This window comes from Ctenocephalides felis, unplaced genomic scaffold (assembly GCF_003426905.1).
Source record: "Ctenocephalides felis isolate EL2017-DRISC unplaced genomic scaffold, ASM342690v1 CF-g0.4_SCAFFOLD_01886, whole genome shotgun sequence".
NCBI lineage: Eukaryota > Metazoa > Arthropoda > Insecta > Siphonaptera > Pulicidae > Ctenocephalides > Ctenocephalides felis.
In genome coordinates, this window is record NW_020538040.1 from 57,061,914 (window position 1) to 57,081,307 (window position 19,394).

The 19,394-nt window shown below is 29.4% G+C and overlaps 2 protein-coding genes across 2 annotated transcripts in view; one reads left to right on the forward strand and one right to left on the reverse strand.

Annotated features, from left to right (window-relative positions):
• LOC113378847 overlaps positions 1 to 13,448 on the reverse strand; it is a 138,774-nt gene extending 125,326 nt beyond the window's left edge. The window contains exon 1 of the mRNA XM_026619465.1: positions 13,332 to 13,448. The gene's annotated coding sequence lies outside the window, so the exon portion shown is untranslated. The remainder of the gene's footprint in view (positions 1 to 13,331) is intronic.
• The window catches only part of LOC113375130 (scavenger receptor class B member 1-like), a 64,020-nt gene that overhangs the window by 43,262 nt on the left and 1,364 nt on the right, over positions 1 to 19,394 (forward strand). Inside the window, exons 4-7 of the mRNA XM_026615078.1 lie at positions 157 to 292; positions 14,908 to 15,108; positions 18,695 to 19,043; positions 19,157 to 19,323. Of these exons, the coding sequence (XP_026470863.1) occupies positions 157 to 292; positions 14,908 to 15,108; positions 18,695 to 19,043; positions 19,157 to 19,323 (853 nt within the window). The remainder of the gene's footprint in view (positions 1 to 156; positions 293 to 14,907; positions 15,109 to 18,694; positions 19,044 to 19,156; positions 19,324 to 19,394) is intronic.

Consider the following 19,394-nt stretch of genomic DNA (forward strand, 5'->3'; position numbering starts at 1 on the left):
CATGGTGATAGACGCAAATATTAAAAATATTAAAAAATTCTAGTTTGTGCTGGTATAAATTTGTATATAAACAAAATAAATCCAGTCCAGAATCTAATTATTACTAACAACGCAATTATATTGGCCATTTTCTAACTCATTTATTCGTTCTAATAGGGAAGATCCAATTCATGACAATGTGGTATTTAATTCAAATGGAACACTTTCGACAATTCCAAGACATCCCCTAAAGTCAATTCCTGGTGGTAGAAGCGAGGACGACATTCTAATGGTGCCCAACATCGCGCTATTGGTAAGTTTTATTGTTAAGATCATTTTCTCGGAGTTCTGCATTTATAAGATAATGTTATTGCATTGTAAATCTCATGAACTGATTAATATATGATGAGGGTGATTTTATTAGCAGGTTTGTTTGACTATAGTGATATCATAAATTTTGGTCTTTAAAAGTGTTGTAGGTTTGGAATTAATTTATTGCACTCGAGAAAAGCAACAGTATTTATATTTGTAGTTTAATTATAACAGTTTCTTTGACGATTGTTACAATTCTTGCAAACGCTTAAATATATTTCTGAGATATGTAGCGGCCTGTCAACACGCATCGCATTTCTACTGGACAGATAGGCTCATATAGTGACAACACGGAGGAAACAAAATAATTCAAGTGTCAGATCTGATCTCGCTTTTGTTTCTCCCTTTGTCTCATTGCCAAAATTATAATTCTTGAAACCTTTTCTTTTTAATTGTAAATAAGTAAATACCAACTATATTTTATAAATGATCAATTTGATTACACATAGTGTTGTCAATACTAATCATACATAAAATAAACCAAGTATAAAACATAATATTTCATGGAATTTATTATGTCTACAATTCTGGTATTTAATATGGACCACCCTTCCATAGATATATATTTCAGCAATTTTTGATCAGATAATTCGGTTCCTTTATTAATTAAAATGCATTCAATCGTTAAATTTATGATATGCATAATTATTAATAACAGCATAATTTACAAAAAAACTAGTTTTGATAGTCTAGACTAGTCTGAATTCATTCAAAGTATTTATATGCATCCATTTTGTTCATATTGATTAATTTAGAGATTGACGTAATCTCAGATAACAACATATAGAACTTATAAAAAGAGGTATTCTCACAAATATGTCATACCTGCAAATATTTATTATCCAAATGACATTTAAAAAAATAATCGAATGTTTATTAACATCTCAAAATATTAAGATTTTATAAAACTGGATATGATAAATAAAAATATTCAACACATTTACAATTTTGTATCTTCGTGGATTTGGTATTGATAATGGTTATTGTTGAATTTCAACCACTTTAAATGACATAGTTAAAAATCAATTACGATTGACATAAGTTGCTTTATGAAAATCATTACAATGTTTCATAATCTGTATTTAATAACCCTGTTTTAATTATCGTTACATGTTAATAGTAAAATTCGTCCGGTACAATTATTTCTCTATGTTAAATGTTCGAAATGCAACTCATAGTACAGAATACTAGCAATTAATGTTCTTTTGCGATAATTAAGGAATTTAATTCAATGATATGTTCATATTCCAAATGAATTACGGAAAGTTTTCTGAGCTGGAATAAAAATATAAGGCGGCGTATCTATTAAATATATTTTCCTCTGGACAAACTCACTTTTTATACTACTTATGAATCATCAAAACAAAATCTTTATATTTCCGTGGTCTTTGAACGCTCACAGAAAAACGATCAATCAAAATTGAGAAGTATAAAAAACTAGATGTATAATTATATTTAGGCACACTATTAAAAAAGTCCTGTTCAATGTAACATTATGCTATTATTAAGTATTTTTAATTAAATATTAAAATAAGGCAATTTTATGTAGTCTATACGTATCCGCTACAAAAATAACCCCAATTTTTAAAAATTGTTGCAAAAAATTAATTGCATACAAATATAAAATGGTGAAATTACTGAATTTAGATTTCTAATGTCATGACAAAATAATAAACTGTTCAAAACCGAAAATACAGTGCGCTTTTTTTTAATTTAAATTACATTATATCTAAGATTTTTTTTTAATTTAAATTACATTATATCTAAGTTTTTATATGTATCTTTATTTTTACATGATCACCTAGAATAAAAAACTTCAAAATAATTTTGTTATCAACGCTCGCCTTGAAATTTATAAATTATTATTAGATCCAAACGTAGTTTCCTTACTGTTTCTTATAAAAAAAACTTCGAATTGGGAGGAATTATCTCATTTTATCCTTGTCATTTTTGTATATCTTCATTTTCATTTTAATATTATTTTTGGTTAAAATAACTAATACTATACATATTTAACAATTTTACTCTAAATTATTAGTGAACGAATGCTGAGACTTTAAACTTCGATTCGCAACAAATTGTAACTGTTTATGCATAAATTTAGCATTTTATTTATTTTCTAGAGACCTAACTGTAAGACCACTTACTAAATTCTGTCATATAATTAAATATATTATACATAAATTAAATAAGAATCCATCTTATAATCGAACATCCATCTTTTAATTGTTACATTACGTTTAAAAAAGTATACATTATGATGAAAAAATTATTGCATTCTGAGTAATATATATGTCAATCATAAATAAAACACTTTTATATGAGTTGAAAATTAATGATGAATTTGTAATTAAACATCTAATTACAAAAACTTTTCGGAATGCTATCGCCATCTATACCTCCTTAGGAGCAGTCATAGTTTATTTATGTATAATATAAATGTGAACAGATTTTTTGCCGTAAATCGACGTTTTCTCAAAAACGGCTGGACCGATTTCAAAAATTTAGAATCCATTTGATGTACCTCGATGAGGACTATTGTTTGTCAGTTTTGTGCGACGATCGGCCAAGCCGTTTCTTTATAAATCGCAAAAAAGTGAAAAAAAAATTCGTCTACGTTTCAGCCCGCAATTCTGAATCGATTTTCGAAAATTCAAAAGCCGTTCGAATGATATTGGTTGGGAATCGTGCTGATTAGTTTTTGGTAGAGATCGGCCGGGCCGTTTTCTTGTAATACGGCGTTAAAAATTTTTTTCGTCGATTTTTTATTATTATTTTTTTGACGGTGCATACCATAGTCTTCTAGATCATACTAAAATATTACGGCCCTACGACGAAATTTAAAATAATTTTAAGTTAATTTTAAAATTTAAATTTATAAAATCTTATTAAAATGTGTAATAAATATTATTTCAAATTGAAAGTGATCATAATAAAACGTATCGAAGATTTGCTACTGTCCTTGTTAAATTATATACACTATGTGCTCATCACGGATTTAATTCAAGGATTCAATCAACATAGTATTTACTCGTACAGAGGAATCGTAATAAAAAAGGCAGTTAATTGCCAAAAGTATTATTCTTTGCATAAACTAAGACTCAGCAACATGAAATGGAAAATTCCCTTAACGAAGAATGCACACCTTCCTATCAATCAATTCTAATAATTAAATCTGCTCAAAAGGCAACGTACGCCCTTGGACAAGTCCGTTTGTTTGTTACGAAATATCCAGCTTCGTCGATTCTTTTACATATGTGTGTAAATGCATATTTGTGTGTAAATGCTGGGTGTACTGAACTGGGGTATAAAATCAAATCTGGTAGGTAAAACTCGTTATTAAGTGCTGGAAACCACAGACTTCTTTCACGAGTGGAAAAGTACCAGGTTGATCCATGAGAAAAAAAGGAAGTGAACGCGACGGGTATTCGAACTACCATAAGAAAATCCGAAGGAATCAATGTTACTCGTCGAGATCTTTGCCGGTATCTGATCGACGGATCATTTATTCATTATGTTATAAGAATATTATGGAATGTTACAAAATGGGTTTGAGAATTTTGTAGACGACACAACTCCTGTTGAGTAATTCCAATTTGATACAGATATGAAAACATAGGGGCATTCCCTTACGCCTACCGTCAGAAATTTGGTAATTGTAGAAATTATTAGAAATTTCTCCTTTTTAAAAAAACAGTTACTTCAAAAATTGTACATGAATAAAGAACAAACTAGTGGTGTGCATGGAATTCTGCTTTAAGGCAAATTGCTGAACTTCCTGTACCGTAATTAAAAATCTTGGTACGGAACCCAAAAAAAAATTACACAAAATGTGTACACATTATGTAAATTTCTATAAAATATCTGATAATTTGATGTGCATGAGTCTTTTTTTGAATTATTAAAATCGGACGCTCCGTTCTCTTAAAAACTGAGTTACCGATTTTGAAGCTTTTTTCCCCGTAATTTCGGAACGGCTAGACCTGCCTTCTCCAAAAACTAATCAGCACGTCTCCTTATCAATACAAATCGAATGTTTTTTTTTAATTATTCATATCGGTTGATTAGTGTTCCCGAAATTGTCGACGAAAAATTGTATCCGCACACACACACACAATACATCAATTTTTTCTTGGGTATGCAAACCTGTACCGTAATTAAAAATCTTGGTACGGAACCCAAAAAAAAATTACACAAAATGTGTACACATTATGTAAATTTCTATAAAATATCTGATAATTTGATGTGCATGAGTCCAATAAACTTTTTTTGAATTATTAAAATCGGACGCTCCGTTCTCTTAAAAACTGAGTTACCGTTTTTGAAGCTTTTTTCCCCGTATCTTCGGAACGGCTAGACCTGCCTTTGCGAAAAACTAATCAGCACGTCTCCTTATCAATACAAATCGAATGTTTTTTTTAATTATTCATATCGGTTGATTAGTGTTCCCGAAATTGTCGACGAAAAATTGTATCCGCACACACACACACATACATCAATTTTTTCTTGGGTATGCAAAAATGTTCAAAAACCTCTGAAACGTAAAGACATATACATTTTTTTGCGATTACTATAACTTGCCCTACGGGAGACCTTAAGAAAAGTAATTAAAAATACTATATATTAGCGATCACAAAAACGAATTAAATGCTACAAATATTAGAAGACTATAGTCGAACCTCGGTTTGTATACATAAAATACAAAAAAAAATCCATTATTATGATGTTGGACAACAAAAATGCTAGTATCGTATTCAAATTTAAATCGAAAACATTTTCTAGTAATTCCCACGAATTCAAAGGTTACGAGGTGACACAAAAATTGAACAACGCTCAATCAAAAAAAGTTAAGCACTAAACGTTTCTAAACAATAATGAAAGGTAATATTAAACTTTTAAATTTCCTGTAAACATGTTAATTTATGGCAGAGGCTATCAACTATTTTGTATTTATATAATACGCAATATTCACACGCCTCGATGAATCAAAAATCTACTAAAGCGTCGTGATCACCTTGTAAATTTAAATAGTTATCTGAAGAATATGCTGAATTTCCTTGTGCATCAATATTATTTTATAGCATATTTTGTAAGACAGTAAATTCATGCATAATAAATTAATAAAATTGAATATAAAATCTGTGTATCCACTTCAAAACCTTCTTGATTTACTGCTTTTTACTTTATTGAAGACAATCCATCGTAAAGTGTTAGTTTTGAAATATAGGCAGCATTTAATCAATTTAACTCTTCAAAGATTGTAAATGTTTATTATTTTGATTAATTAATATAAATCATACATCGAAACAATTAATAGTGAATTAACACAAATTAACAATTGTGATATATCCATTATTTTAAGATTTATTGCCTTATCCCATATTGAATTACCCAGTATTTTAAAAAACAAATTCAGAGATCAACCCATAAATCATAAAATATGTGCAGGCAATTCTTCCAATTGTGTTTCGAATATGTCCTGTTTACAGTTACAAATCTGTTTGATCCTAACCTGTCAATATAAACTCTGGTGCTCCCAAACTGTGAAAGAATTTTGGCGGGTAAATGAAAGCTGAGATATTTTGGCACAGATACAATAAAAATAAAGATTTTGACCAATCAATTTTGACCATCAATATCACTCTTGACCAGTTAATTGTGGCGCTCTCATTGAACTGTGCGCACAGTTTTGTGTCGTTAGATCTAATGTAAACTTTATATTAAGGTAAAATGCCAAAATGCTTTAAACTGTCCAATTTATACCAGCATAGCCCCAAAATTTTCTAAATATCTTAAAATTTGGAATTTATTCTCAATGTAATTTAATTATTTTGTAATCTAATTGTAATCTAAATAGCCAATGATCGAAGATTAATAAGCATGACAAGTCAATACACTTCAAGCTGGTTAAGTAGCCACACCCTTTTAAATAGTGCTATGAATAACAAAATTGTTTAATAATTTTTGTGATTACTTTCAAGTGTTTTTAAAAAAAGACAATTATTTTGCAAAACATTCTTTGGAGTTTGATTTATTTTATATTAAAGTTTTTTCTGGTCATTTCTGGCTCCTTCATCCCGGACGCCTAATCACTGGATTGATATAGGTGCAAATATTTGAAAAAAAATCGGCCTCGTAACTTTGTTAGTTGTAATCATGGCATAATGAATAAGCGATTCTCCATTGAATAAGTAGAAATATTTGTTGTACTTTTACTTTCCATGTGGAAATAGGTGGTTGCCTTCTACGGGCTAGACATAACAAATGACCTAAACAAGTTGTAGCATCTGCGTTCGCTGACCGATATCAAATACGAGTTTAGTGGCATCTCGATCTTGAGGAGACCTTGAAACATCTTAATATCACCGTCGACTCGGTGCATTTTATGCAATCTGAAAATGATCGGTGCGTTGCCCATTCCCACTGTCAAAAAGTCATTAACTTTTACGATTCCGAATGAGCGATGGTTGAAAACATTTTCGAAAACTTTTTGGTTGTTTTTGAACAACAGTCAGAACTAAGTTCCAGTTAGCTGTTGTGCTAATACTTGGACATGGCTTTTCAGAATACAACTCAATTATTATCCTAACTATTGTCCAATACATTTCTATATTAAAAAGTAATCCAAAAGTCATCGATTTCTAATAAGAATGATATATTAGAACTTATTGTAGCAATGTTGAAAATAGAAATAAAAATCATTGTTTTGTAAACATCTCCGTCAAATCAAAACAAACAATGTGCCTACACTGGCTTTGCTGGTGGAAGAATAATAGCGCACTTAGACTTTTTTTGGACAATTTTTTTTCTGAAAGTGATTCGGATAATCGGCGATTCGGATAGTCGGAGTTCGGATAATTGGAGTTCGGATAATTGGAGTTCGGATAATTGGAGTTCGGATAATTGGAGTTCGGATAATTGGAGTTCGGATAATTGGAGTTCGGATAATTGGAGTTCGGATAATTGGAGTTCGGATAATTGGAGTTCTACTGTATTTTCATTTGGAAACATTTTTTTGAACTATTTTCGGTGCAATTAAATATCACAACTCAAAACTGCTCCAAATCAGGCAGTAAAACTTTACATTTGAACCTGTTTGAAACTTTGTACTAACTGCACCACGAAAACTCTTAAAAATAAATTTTAATTTTGCCTGAAATATTATGAACCCCGCCTGAAATATTTTAAACAAATCATAATAATTTAAATTTGACAGATTTGTATGCTCTCTTATAAGTGGTTAATATTTCATTATAATCGCAGGTTTATGTATTGATGTCCAAAAATATCTTTGCGCCTAAAACATATGAACATGCATGTATGTATGTATGTATGTATGTATGTATGTATGTATGTATGTATAAATGTGTGTAGATTATAAACACACTTTCTGTCCAGGCAATTTATAATTGTATCCCAAAACCAATACCAAAAAAATGTGACATGATTATATTCACAAATGATGGTGGCACGCAGGATGCTTTACGATTTAACTATGTAAAATAGGCTAACGATCTTAGCAAGCTTAAATATTTTGCAAAAAATATTACACAAAAATTCATTCAAAACCATAATATAACTGAAGAAAGCTTTGAAAGATTTAAATCTTTATTCTTTTCGAATTCAATATGTTTAAAAAATCTTTATTCTTTTCGAATTCAATATGTTTAAAAAATATGAACGGTTGGATAAATTTATAAATTGTAGGATTCAATACAAATAAATTTCAGGTTTATGGGTCAGAATAAATTATCTGGTTCAAAACTGTGACAAATACAAAAGTATATAAAAATCTTCAATTTTCTGATCAAATTGACTATGTCTTTTTTCTATACACCGACAAATCGTTTCGAAAGAATAGACTAGATTGCATTAAATTCGAACAAATTGTTTGGCATTGTGTATATAGACATTATTGAATTGATGAAAATTTCACTTTCACTATTGTTTGAAGATTAGATGAACTATGCTAATAGTTGCAAAGATTCGCCTATTGCATATAGATTAGCGAATTAAATTGCGATTTGCAAATTGATGTATGGCCACGGGAAGTCGTATATTTATTTCAATTTACAATATCTGTTAAAGTAGTCTATAATAGCTTATCAACAGTAACCACTGTATTGGCCAATGCCGTATTGATAGCTGTCATTCTTGTGTTGACATTTTACTTGATTGATTATTTATTATTGAATAGTTACTTAAGACACTCGAATCAACAAACTCGAAAGAAATCGCAAAAACATTTTATAGGAAACATATGTACACGGTTAGATAGTACTTGCAATAAAATTTATGATAAAATTATTTACGTAGTAGGTACTTCATAGTGGAATTCATTTTGAAACGTCCACCTAACATTAATTAAAGTACCCGGTAGACAATTCTTTATTTGGTATATTAAAATCATATGAGCTATACATAATATAGTGTATTTCTCAAGTTGTAGTTGACTTCACAATTTCACATAAGAAAACAGATATCGAATGCAATATTTTAATTGAAATATAATAATTTAATATGCTTAATCAATTAACTGGATAGAACATAGTCTAAATAACGTACACTCGTAAAAAGAGCATTCGCGTGACTTATTGCCAACCTTTATTGATCATGAAATATTACAAAATATTTACTGCAACTAGTGAAATTGATGTTTGAAGTGCGATTAATTATAAAAGTATTAAATAATGAAGAAATAAAATTATATAACATGAGCAATAAGCAACACTTTCTTACGCAAATGCCAGTCACTCATTAGTGTGATTCATATTATATTGTTAATAATATGGTTAGATTGGACCGATGTTTTTTATAAAAAAAAATGTTATAAATTTTAATTAATTGTGATTGTGAAAAGTTGTGGCAGAATTTTCCAGTGTATAATAACAGATAAGAAAATTGACCATTTTTCTAGCACAAAAATCAACCATCAGGTTTATTAAATTTTAGACTTTTCGATTCCAATTTTATTTACCAAAAAGATAAAAGCAGTGTGTTAATAATTAAATCATTTAGCAAAATCTCACTCATACGGGTGAAATCATTACCGAAAACTTTCAGTGCACATGACTTCTTGCGAAACATTTAGACTATAAACTTTGCATTAAAAAGGTCCCCTGGCTTGTGATGATCCCGAAGCGAAACATTTTAAATTGACATTTCGATACGAGTGAAATATTACAGGTATACGAACACACCTGATACAATAAACATTTCGTAACGAATTCATCACACTTAAAATGCATCGAAGATGCACACGGCGAATAGGTCACTGGCACACGGATTATCTTCAGACGGGAGAATCGCTAATCTTAAGTCCATTTATAAAAGAGACCAAAATTATTAATATTATTCAAGCATCCAGCATTGTGTTTAGTTAAACTAACAGTTTATAAAACAATGAAATTGTAAGTGGTTTTGATTGCTGTTGAAACAATAAATAAAAACTAGTGGGGTGCATGGCATCGTGCCTTAAGGCAAATTGCTAGAACTTCCCGTACCGTAATTAAACGCTTGAGGAATGAAAATAATCAATAATTGTTCTGAATAAGTTCAAATAGATTATTTATTATAAATACATAATGTAAAATTGTAAGTGGGCATCGAGCGTATTTTATAAACAACTTATATGCACGTTTACAAGAAAGTCCATTTTTTTAAATTTGCTTTTTCTGATAATTTAGAAATTTTTTGATAATTTAGATTTTTTTTTCAAAATTTTGAATTTTTTTTAGAAGTTTGAAATTTTTTGGAATTTAAAAAAAAACGTTTTTTCTAAATTTGGAAATTTTTGAAAATATTCGAATTTTTTTAAAAAAAATTCGAAATCATCTCGAATTTTTGTAAGAAATCGTTTTTTTTTAAATTAGACGTTTTTGAAATTTTTCAAAATCGAGCTTTTTTTGAAAATTATGAAAAAATTCGAAAATTTGATTTTTTTTGAAAATTTGGAATTTTTTTCTGAAAATTTGGAATTTTTTTTGAAAATTTTCACATATTTTCTGTAAATGCATTTTTTGCACACCGTCCACTCAAGCAAAATGTTTGAGATGATCATGACCATTTTTACACCCTCCATTCGCGCTCCATTCTTCCGAAACGGCAAAATTATGCAAAAACTCCTCACGATCGAGTACGAACCGAATATTTTCTCAATCACACAAGATCGGTTATTCCATACTGTTGGAAATGTCGAGGACATTTGTTTGAACCATATGCGTGAATTTTGAAATTAAAAATCTTGGTGCGGAACCCCAAAAAAATACACAAAATGTGTACACATTATTTAAATCTCTATAAAATATCTGATAATTTGATGTACATATGTTCAATGAACAATTTTGACCGCCAAATGGCCTTTTAACTTCCCGTAGGGTAGTTATAGTATTGGGCCGAAAATCAAAAATGAAAATTTTTGCATTTCTCGACGTTTTGAAGGTTTCTGAACATTTTGGCATACCTCAGAAAAAATGGATGTGTGTGTGTGTTTTGTATGTCCGCATTTTTTCGTCCACGTTAAGGGCGCACGGATCAACCGATTTGAATGGTTTAAAAAACATTCGATTCCTATTAATAGGGAGATGTGCTGATTAGGTTTTGGCAAAGGCAGGTCCAGCCGTTAAGGAGATATGGAGCAAAGAGTTTTTGAAAGAACAGAGCGTCCGATTTTAATAAATCGAAAAACATTTTACTTGTATTGACGAAATGAACAACTGGTAAAATTTTTGGGAAGGCAGGTTCAGCGGTTATGGACTATCAATAAAAATAAGTTAAAAACTAGTGGGGCGCATGTTAATCAGTTAATAGTTAATAGTAAATAGTTGAATAGTAAAGTAGTAATAGAATGTACAGTGAATAATTAATATTATTAAATAATAAATAGTGAATAGTGATAACTGAATAATTATATAGTTAGTAGTTCAATAGTGAATAGTTAATAGTGAATAGTAATAAGTGAATAGTTATTAGTAAATGGTGAATTTAGAATAGTTAAATAGTAAATAGTGAATAGTGAAATAGTTATAAGTAAATAGTTAATAGTTTAAGTGAAAAGTAAATAGTAATGGTAATAATAGTGAATTAAAATAGTTGAATTGTGGATAGTTAAATAGTGAATAGTTAATAGTTAATAGTAAATAGTTGAATAGTAAAATAGTGAATAGTAAAATAGTGAATAGTGAATAGTGATAACTAAATAGTTAATAGTAAATAATAATAATAATAATAAATGGTAGTCTGCCCAAAGGCAGGTCTATGGTGAGTAAGTAAGTCCAATAGTAAATAGTAAATAGTTAATAGTAAATAGTAAATAGTGATAACTGAATAGTTAATAGTAAATAGCTGAATAGTAAAATAGTAAATAGTTAATAGTAAATATTTGAATAGTAAAATAGTGAATAGTGAATAGTGATAACAGAATAGTTAATAGTATATAGTGAATAGTGATAACGGAATAGTTAATAGTATATAGTGAATAGATAATAGCAAATAGTGAATAGTTATTAGTAAATAGTGAATTAAGAATAGTTAAATAGGTAATAGTTAATGGTTAAATAGTTATTAATTAAATAGTTAATAGTTCATAGTTAATAGTTAATAGATAAATTGTGAATGATAAATAGTTAACACACATTCGCCGAAATATGCACATTTACCGTGACATATATAAGTAAAATATTACTGGGTATAAACTAATACATGGGCATGTACATAAACCAAAAATATCTGGTATGTAAACCTTTTACAAAAAGTTTAGCACTCTGCTACAACCACTAGTGCCTCTAGCGACGAAATTCGGAATAATTTGTAGTCTTAACTCTTACGGCTCGCTCCATTGCACGAACGCGCACGGCGAATCTGTTTGCTACATGCGCGTGGTTTGCTTTTGCTTGCAAAAATTTAGTCTGCGCACATTGCGACCAGATTCGCCGCACGGATTCGTGCAATAGAGAAAGAAGTGTCAAACGCTTGATCGCCTAGCAAATACATAGCTTTCTGATAGATCATTGCAACCGACTCAAATATACACCCGTAACATATCATAATCATAACATTTCTATTTTATCAATCATCATCAAAGAAGCACAACCTACTACCCAAAAATTGAATTTTACAGCATAAACTAATATTTTTCTTGCTCATCTCTGCTTCACTAAAAAGATTTAAAAAAAAGCTGGCTAGGCGAGCTCAAATAAAATATTACGGAATGAAATTTAATTTTAATCTTAATTGCTATTTTAACCCTTTCGCTACGGATGTCGTCCCTGGACAACATTTGCTACAAGACTTATGATATTTTTCCAAAAAAAATTTTTTTGTGTATAGAAAATAATTCAGATTTGAATGTTAATTTTGACTAAAGTTCAAATATACTTCAAACAAATAATTTCAACTTTGCAATTCAGTTTACATAATTCTCATAAATAGTAGACAATGTTACAAAAAAATTATAATTATCTATTTGAAAAGATATATCTATTAAAAGATATCGTTGTGTCTGTCCGTTCAGTAGTGCAACTGAGCGGCACGTTATTCCCGTATAGCAGCAACCCTAGACAATATAATAATAACAATGGCAGCGGCACTCCTGTTTGATATATAAAATTAGCGAACAACATGAAATTTGAGATCTAACTCGTAAGATTTTTTTTATATAGGTTGATCAATGTATAAATGACATCGATACAATTACTAAATGCCAAAAGTGGGGCTTCTCCAAATTTATAACCTTTTAGGGAGACGACGGCCATTGTTGATGGCGATTGATTTAGCCGAAATCAATTCTGAATCAAATTAATGGCACCTAGTTATGTTTAAGATTCTCTCAGCATAAGCTTAATTGTTACCGTAAAACCATATAAAACCTTATTATGCGTTCTACGCTTGATGATATAGAAATATCGTTGGCAAAATGTCATTCGTTTTCAATCAATTGTCATTGCAAAAATTGTAACAAATTAAAATAGTGAATAACTTACCAATTTTTTTTCCTTTTTTGATTTTTCTATTTTTTTGCTTTTTTTGAACACTTGCTTACTTAAATATAAGAATTTTGACAAAAGTTGAGTGGTACCGTCTGAAACTATTGATCTGATATAATAATGCAAAAAATTTTGGGTGTTCAATGTTTGGATTCTTGTTGATTTGTGGCGTGAGTTAACACGTAATAGTATTACCATACTACGTAATATGTGCCCCAACAATAAAAACCTTGTACACAAACAATAAATAGTATGTTCGTTGGGGGGATTTAGTAATATTTGAAATTCAATTCAATTCGAAATATAGTATTAAAAAATAATGCTTATTATTGAATCAATTTCAACAATAATAATTATTTTAAGCCTCGAACGATTTGGAAAGCTGGATTTTTGTGCAATTTCAGTTCTATAAATTGAGTTCTGTCACTATGCAATTAATCTTTGTATCAAATTTCAATTTTCTATATTATATTTATGAAATTTATTGGAAATATTTAGGTAATTATATTAGTGCAATATAACCATAAGAATTTTAATAATCTATTGAATAATTTTCAAAATTCAAAACAAATATAATTACATAGTGAGCATCAAATTTAATAAATAATTGAATTAAATTTTATATATTATATAAAGTAAATTGTTTATATATATATATATATATATATATATATAAATATATATATTATTTATATGTATACAATCCATAATCTCAACATAGATCTAAAATAATAGAATCTCAAAAAATTGCTCTGCGATTAGGCGTTTCACACATAAAACTTAACTTCACGTGTGTGTTAGGAAAGAGACGTTATTTGTGGGTTTTATAGGTTACGTACCTTTTTGATAATTCGTTACTTAGCATTGCTATACCATTTCTATTTTATGCAAGAATTGGCCCCTATATGTTAAAGGCTCTAAAATTGACTTCCACTACACCACTACAAGGGCACTTTCACTACATGCTGGAAAATCTTTGCTTTTCTAACACGATTGAAAAGATGCTGGTCATAAAATATTTGATATATTTTCATAGAGTGAAACGTTTTCTCTATTTACTCGTTTATGTATTATTACTGCGAAATATTTATTGCAATTTAAATTTGACAATACCAAATAAATTACATTCAGCATGATGAAAAGTGATTGTTAATAGTATTCATAAAATTACCTCAGAATCAGAAGTTATTTATAAATAATTTAACATTAACAAATTTTTATCGTTAATTTATTTAGATAAACATTTAAAATTCAACAATTTATTTGTCATTGTTTCCTCAATCGGTGAACATAAACACGGCTCGGTGCATTACAAACGTAACAATTTTTATAGCTTCTTATATTCAAATTAAAATGATACCAAATCTACGTCAATGCTTTCAAACAATCATTTCCTGAATAAAAGAACTTGTTTATTTAGATCAAATTCGGCACGTGTTTAAAATTAGAACAAATTTATATTTGAAAATATAATAATGTAAATGTTGAACAATTCTAAGAATTCATAATTGTTTAATGGAAATATTTGAATGTTTTGAATATATATTAATTTAATCCTATTTATAATTTCCAGAGTATAACGCAGTCAAACGTAGATGCATCGTACTTTACAAGATTGGGTGTGAATCTTCTAGTGCGACAAACAGGTTCCGAGCCACTTGTGCGAATGACGGCACGGGAGTTTATGTTTGGCTACAAAACACCACTTGTTACTCTAGGAAATAATTTGCTACCGGGGTGGATCAAATTCGATAAACTTGGGTTGATCGACAGGGTAAGGATAATTAAAAACATATTACCATTTCCATTAATTAACTTCCCGTAGTGTAAATAGTAATCAAAAATATTTTTTTTAGATATTTTTACGTTTCAAAGTATTCTAAACATTTTCGCATAGGAAAAATGAATGTATATGTGTATGTGTGTATGTGTGTAAGTCTGTGTAAGTGTGCAAGTCTGTATAAGTGTGTAGGGCTGTGTAAGTGTGTAAGTGCGTGTGTGTAAGCGTTTGTGTTTGTGCGGCTACAATTTTTCGTCGACGATTTCGTGAACACGAATCAACCGATTTAAATAAATCAAATCGATTCGTATTGACGGGGATATGTGCTGATTAGTTTTTGGCAAAGGCAGGTTCAACCATTTCGAAGATAGAAGGAAAGCACAATTGCTTTTAATAAAAATACAAACATTCCAAAATATATTTTTTCTTCAAAAAAGTCATTTTTTTTCAAAAATTTTCAAGAATCTAATTTTTTCAAAGTTTTAAAAACAATTTGCTTTAAGGCACGATGCCATGCACCATTAGTTTACAAATATTTTATAACAATCAATATCTATGACTAAAATGCTTCGAATTTATATTGCGATTACAACATATATTTTTATTTAATTTTCTGCAAACGACCTACCCTTGTGGTTAGAATTTTGTTTTTTCAACTAGTTTCCAGGCTTGATACCACCTTTAGACAGCCTGATATCAAGCAGTAGTGACATTGTTTCTCACTTTAATATAAGTAGCAATTTGTTTTCAAGTGAAAAAATAACCTTTACCTGGCATTGGTAAACCCAGGTTAAAATCATCACTACAAAAAAATTGTAATAATTAAAAACATCAAAGAGATAGCTAACCATTGGGTTGCTTCCAAAAAAAAATTAAGTAATCAAGAAAAATCGTTACAACAGCTTAAAGGACTCGTGAGTTCTTACCACTATTCTAAAATAAATTAAAAAATAAAAAATGTAAAATTCAATATAATCTGATTTTAAAAAAATAATGATCATAATAAAAAATATTGGAGTAAATTGAGATTTAAATGTTGCGAATTAAGAAATTGATTGCTAACATCTTAAACTACATAGCTTTTTATTGACGGCACCCCAAACGGTTGACCTATATCTATGTGTTGAATTTTTATCATAACAATTTCTATATTACTGATGTATTCATACTCATCAGCAATGCCGGCTAAGGGTTATTTTAAAATATTTTTATCTGTATTTTGAAGTGAAAACCGATGTCACTGCTGCTTGAAATCAGACTGTCCAAGACGGTTGTCGAACCTGGTATCTAGGATTCGAAGTCGATGGCTCGAACTACTAGGCAACGAAAAGTCATTTTCATTTATTTAAAATAAAATTTCTCCATAGCTCTAACCACTAGGCCACGGGAAGCTCTTTTACATTTATCTAATTGTGAAATAAAATTTAAAGACCATACAAAGATGTATACAAATTTTATCTATTCAACATAGCTTGTTCAGTATGCCATTCCAATTAAAAATGATACATAGAATAAATAACGAAAAATAAGTAATAAAATAATATCTAACATAACTCGCAATATTATGCAATTCATTCTTTTTTCATTTCATTAAATGTAAAATGTATGGCATTGTGCAAAAACAAATGAGGTTGGGGGCGTCCGTAAACCGATCACGTAATCTAATTTCCAAGAATTTTTGAAGCCCCCCCCCCCTCGTACTTGTTGATACGTGCTGATATTTAAAAGTACCCCGCTCCCCCACCAAACATTACGTGTATTTTAGTACCTACAAAAAATAGTATTTTTTTTATTTAAACAAATATTTTTTTAACTGAAATACACAATAAATACACGCGATATCTTACTAGTCCCTTTCTCACTTTATGTGAAATTTCGTGATTTCTGTCAACATCCCGCCCCCTTAAGCCTCGCGTGACTAATAGACGCCCACTTGAGGAAAAAGACAATAGTCGATATATAAATTCAGTGAGCAACATAGAATTATAGATCAACGTTCTAAGATTTTTTTTTGGAAAAGTTGATCAATGTATAAATGTATAAATAATATTAATACAACTACAAAATGCCAAAAGTGGAGCTCCTCCACATTCGTAATAACCCTTTAGGAAGACGACGGCCATTGTTGATGGCGATTGATTTAGCCGAAATCAATTCTGAATCAAATTAATGGCACCTAGTTATGTTTAAGATTCTCTCAGCATAAGCTTAATTGTTACCGTAAAACCATATAAAACCTTATTATGCGTTCGACGCTTGATGATATAGAAATATCGTTGGCAAAATGTCATTCGTTTTCAATCAATTGTCATTGCAAAAATTGTAACAAATTAAAATAGTGAATAACTTACCAATTTTTTTTCCTTTTTTGATTTTTCTATTTTTTTGCTTTTTTTGAACACTTGCTTACTTAAATATAAGAATTTTGACAAAAGTTGAGTGGTACCGTCTGAAACTAACTTGATTATATAAATATGCAAAAAATTTTGGGTGTTCAATGTTTGGATTCTTGTTGATTTGTGGCGTGAGTTAAAACGTAATAGTATTACCATACTACGTAATATGTGCCCCAACAATAAAAACCTTGTACACAAACAATAAATAGTATGTTCGTTGGGGAGATTTAGTAATATTTGAAATTCAATTCAATTCGAAATACAGAATTAGAAAATTTATTGATCATTATTGAATCAATTTTAACAATAATAATCATTTTATTGAATGATTTGGAAAGATAGGTTTATGTGCAATTTTAGTTCTGTTTAAGTTATGTCACATGAAAAATCTTTGAGTCAAAAACAATTTTCTATTGCTTCTGCTAAATAAGGTTTTTTTTTCTCTTTTCTCATGAAGTTTGTTGGAAATATTTCAATAATTAAATTAGTGCAATACAGTTAATGAGCATGTTGATAATGAATTGAATATTTTTAAATATAATTACATAGTGAGTTTCAATCATAATAAATATTTTAATTAGCTTTTATACTTGATTATATAAACTATATTTTATAATTTATTATATTTTTTATTCCTTTATTATTTTTAGTGTTATCACAATGTATACATACATATATACAAAATGTATAATTGATGCATATGATTTAATAAAATAAATTATAATGTGGAATTACAAGAAAGGAACTATTTAATATATTATAATATATATATATATATGTGTGTGTGTGTGTTTGTATGTATGTATGTATACAGTAGAACCTCGCTAATCCGACACTGTTAAATACCAAAAATTACTAATTACGGATTATACTAGAAAAGTCATAAGATTTCAATATCTTAGCGGATTTTCCACGTGATTTCCAAAAAATTGTCCAGCGCTTCGATTGCTGGAGATGTTTTTGTACATATTGTTCGGCGTTGAAATATATTCCTGAAAATATTAGCAGTTTAACTTATCGAAATAAAGAAAGTTTAAAAATGTATCATTTATTATTAACGTTTAGATAACATTCCTTAGCAATTCGAGCCAAAGAAACGCATAAAACAGGGACAAAAAATTTATTTTCGCCAATTTTACAACTATTATTTAGGTGCATATTTATATTTTTAATTTTTATTACAGATGTACGATTTTGAAGGGGATTATGAAACCGTCTATACTGGTGAAACTGACCTGCGCATGTCTGGTCTCCTCGCAACTTACCGCGGTTCTCGTTACCTGCCGCATTGGCCAGGAAATGACGGCAAGTGCGGCGATGTCAACGGCGCATCAGACGGAACCAAATACGCTAGTTTCATAGAACGTGGCGATAAACAAAAGTTTTTTAGAAAGTCTATGTGCAGGCCAGCAGACATGGTTCAAATCGGGGACGAAAACGTCAAAGGACTTGATAGCTACATTTACACTTTCGAAGATGACGCTTTCGATAATGGATGGAGAAATCCTGAACACAAATGCTACTGTAGAAAAGGTAAAGGTTTATTTTGCTTTAATAATAATTCTATGTATATATTTACTCATATTATATTTGTTACAAAGTGTTTTTGTCAGCATTTCCAAAATAAGAATATTAATTTGTTATAGGCCGTTGTCTACCAGATGGTTTAATTGATGTCACAGACTGTTATTATGGTTTCCCAATAGCATTGAGTTATCCACATTTCTATAAAGGCGATCAAATGCTTAAAGAACAAGTCAACGGAACCCAACCTGACATCAATTTGCATCAAACGGAAATTCATATCGAACCCGTAAGTTAAAATTATTCACTCAAATTTTGTTAAAGTCTATAAGAAATTGATGACAAAATGAAATTTTATGA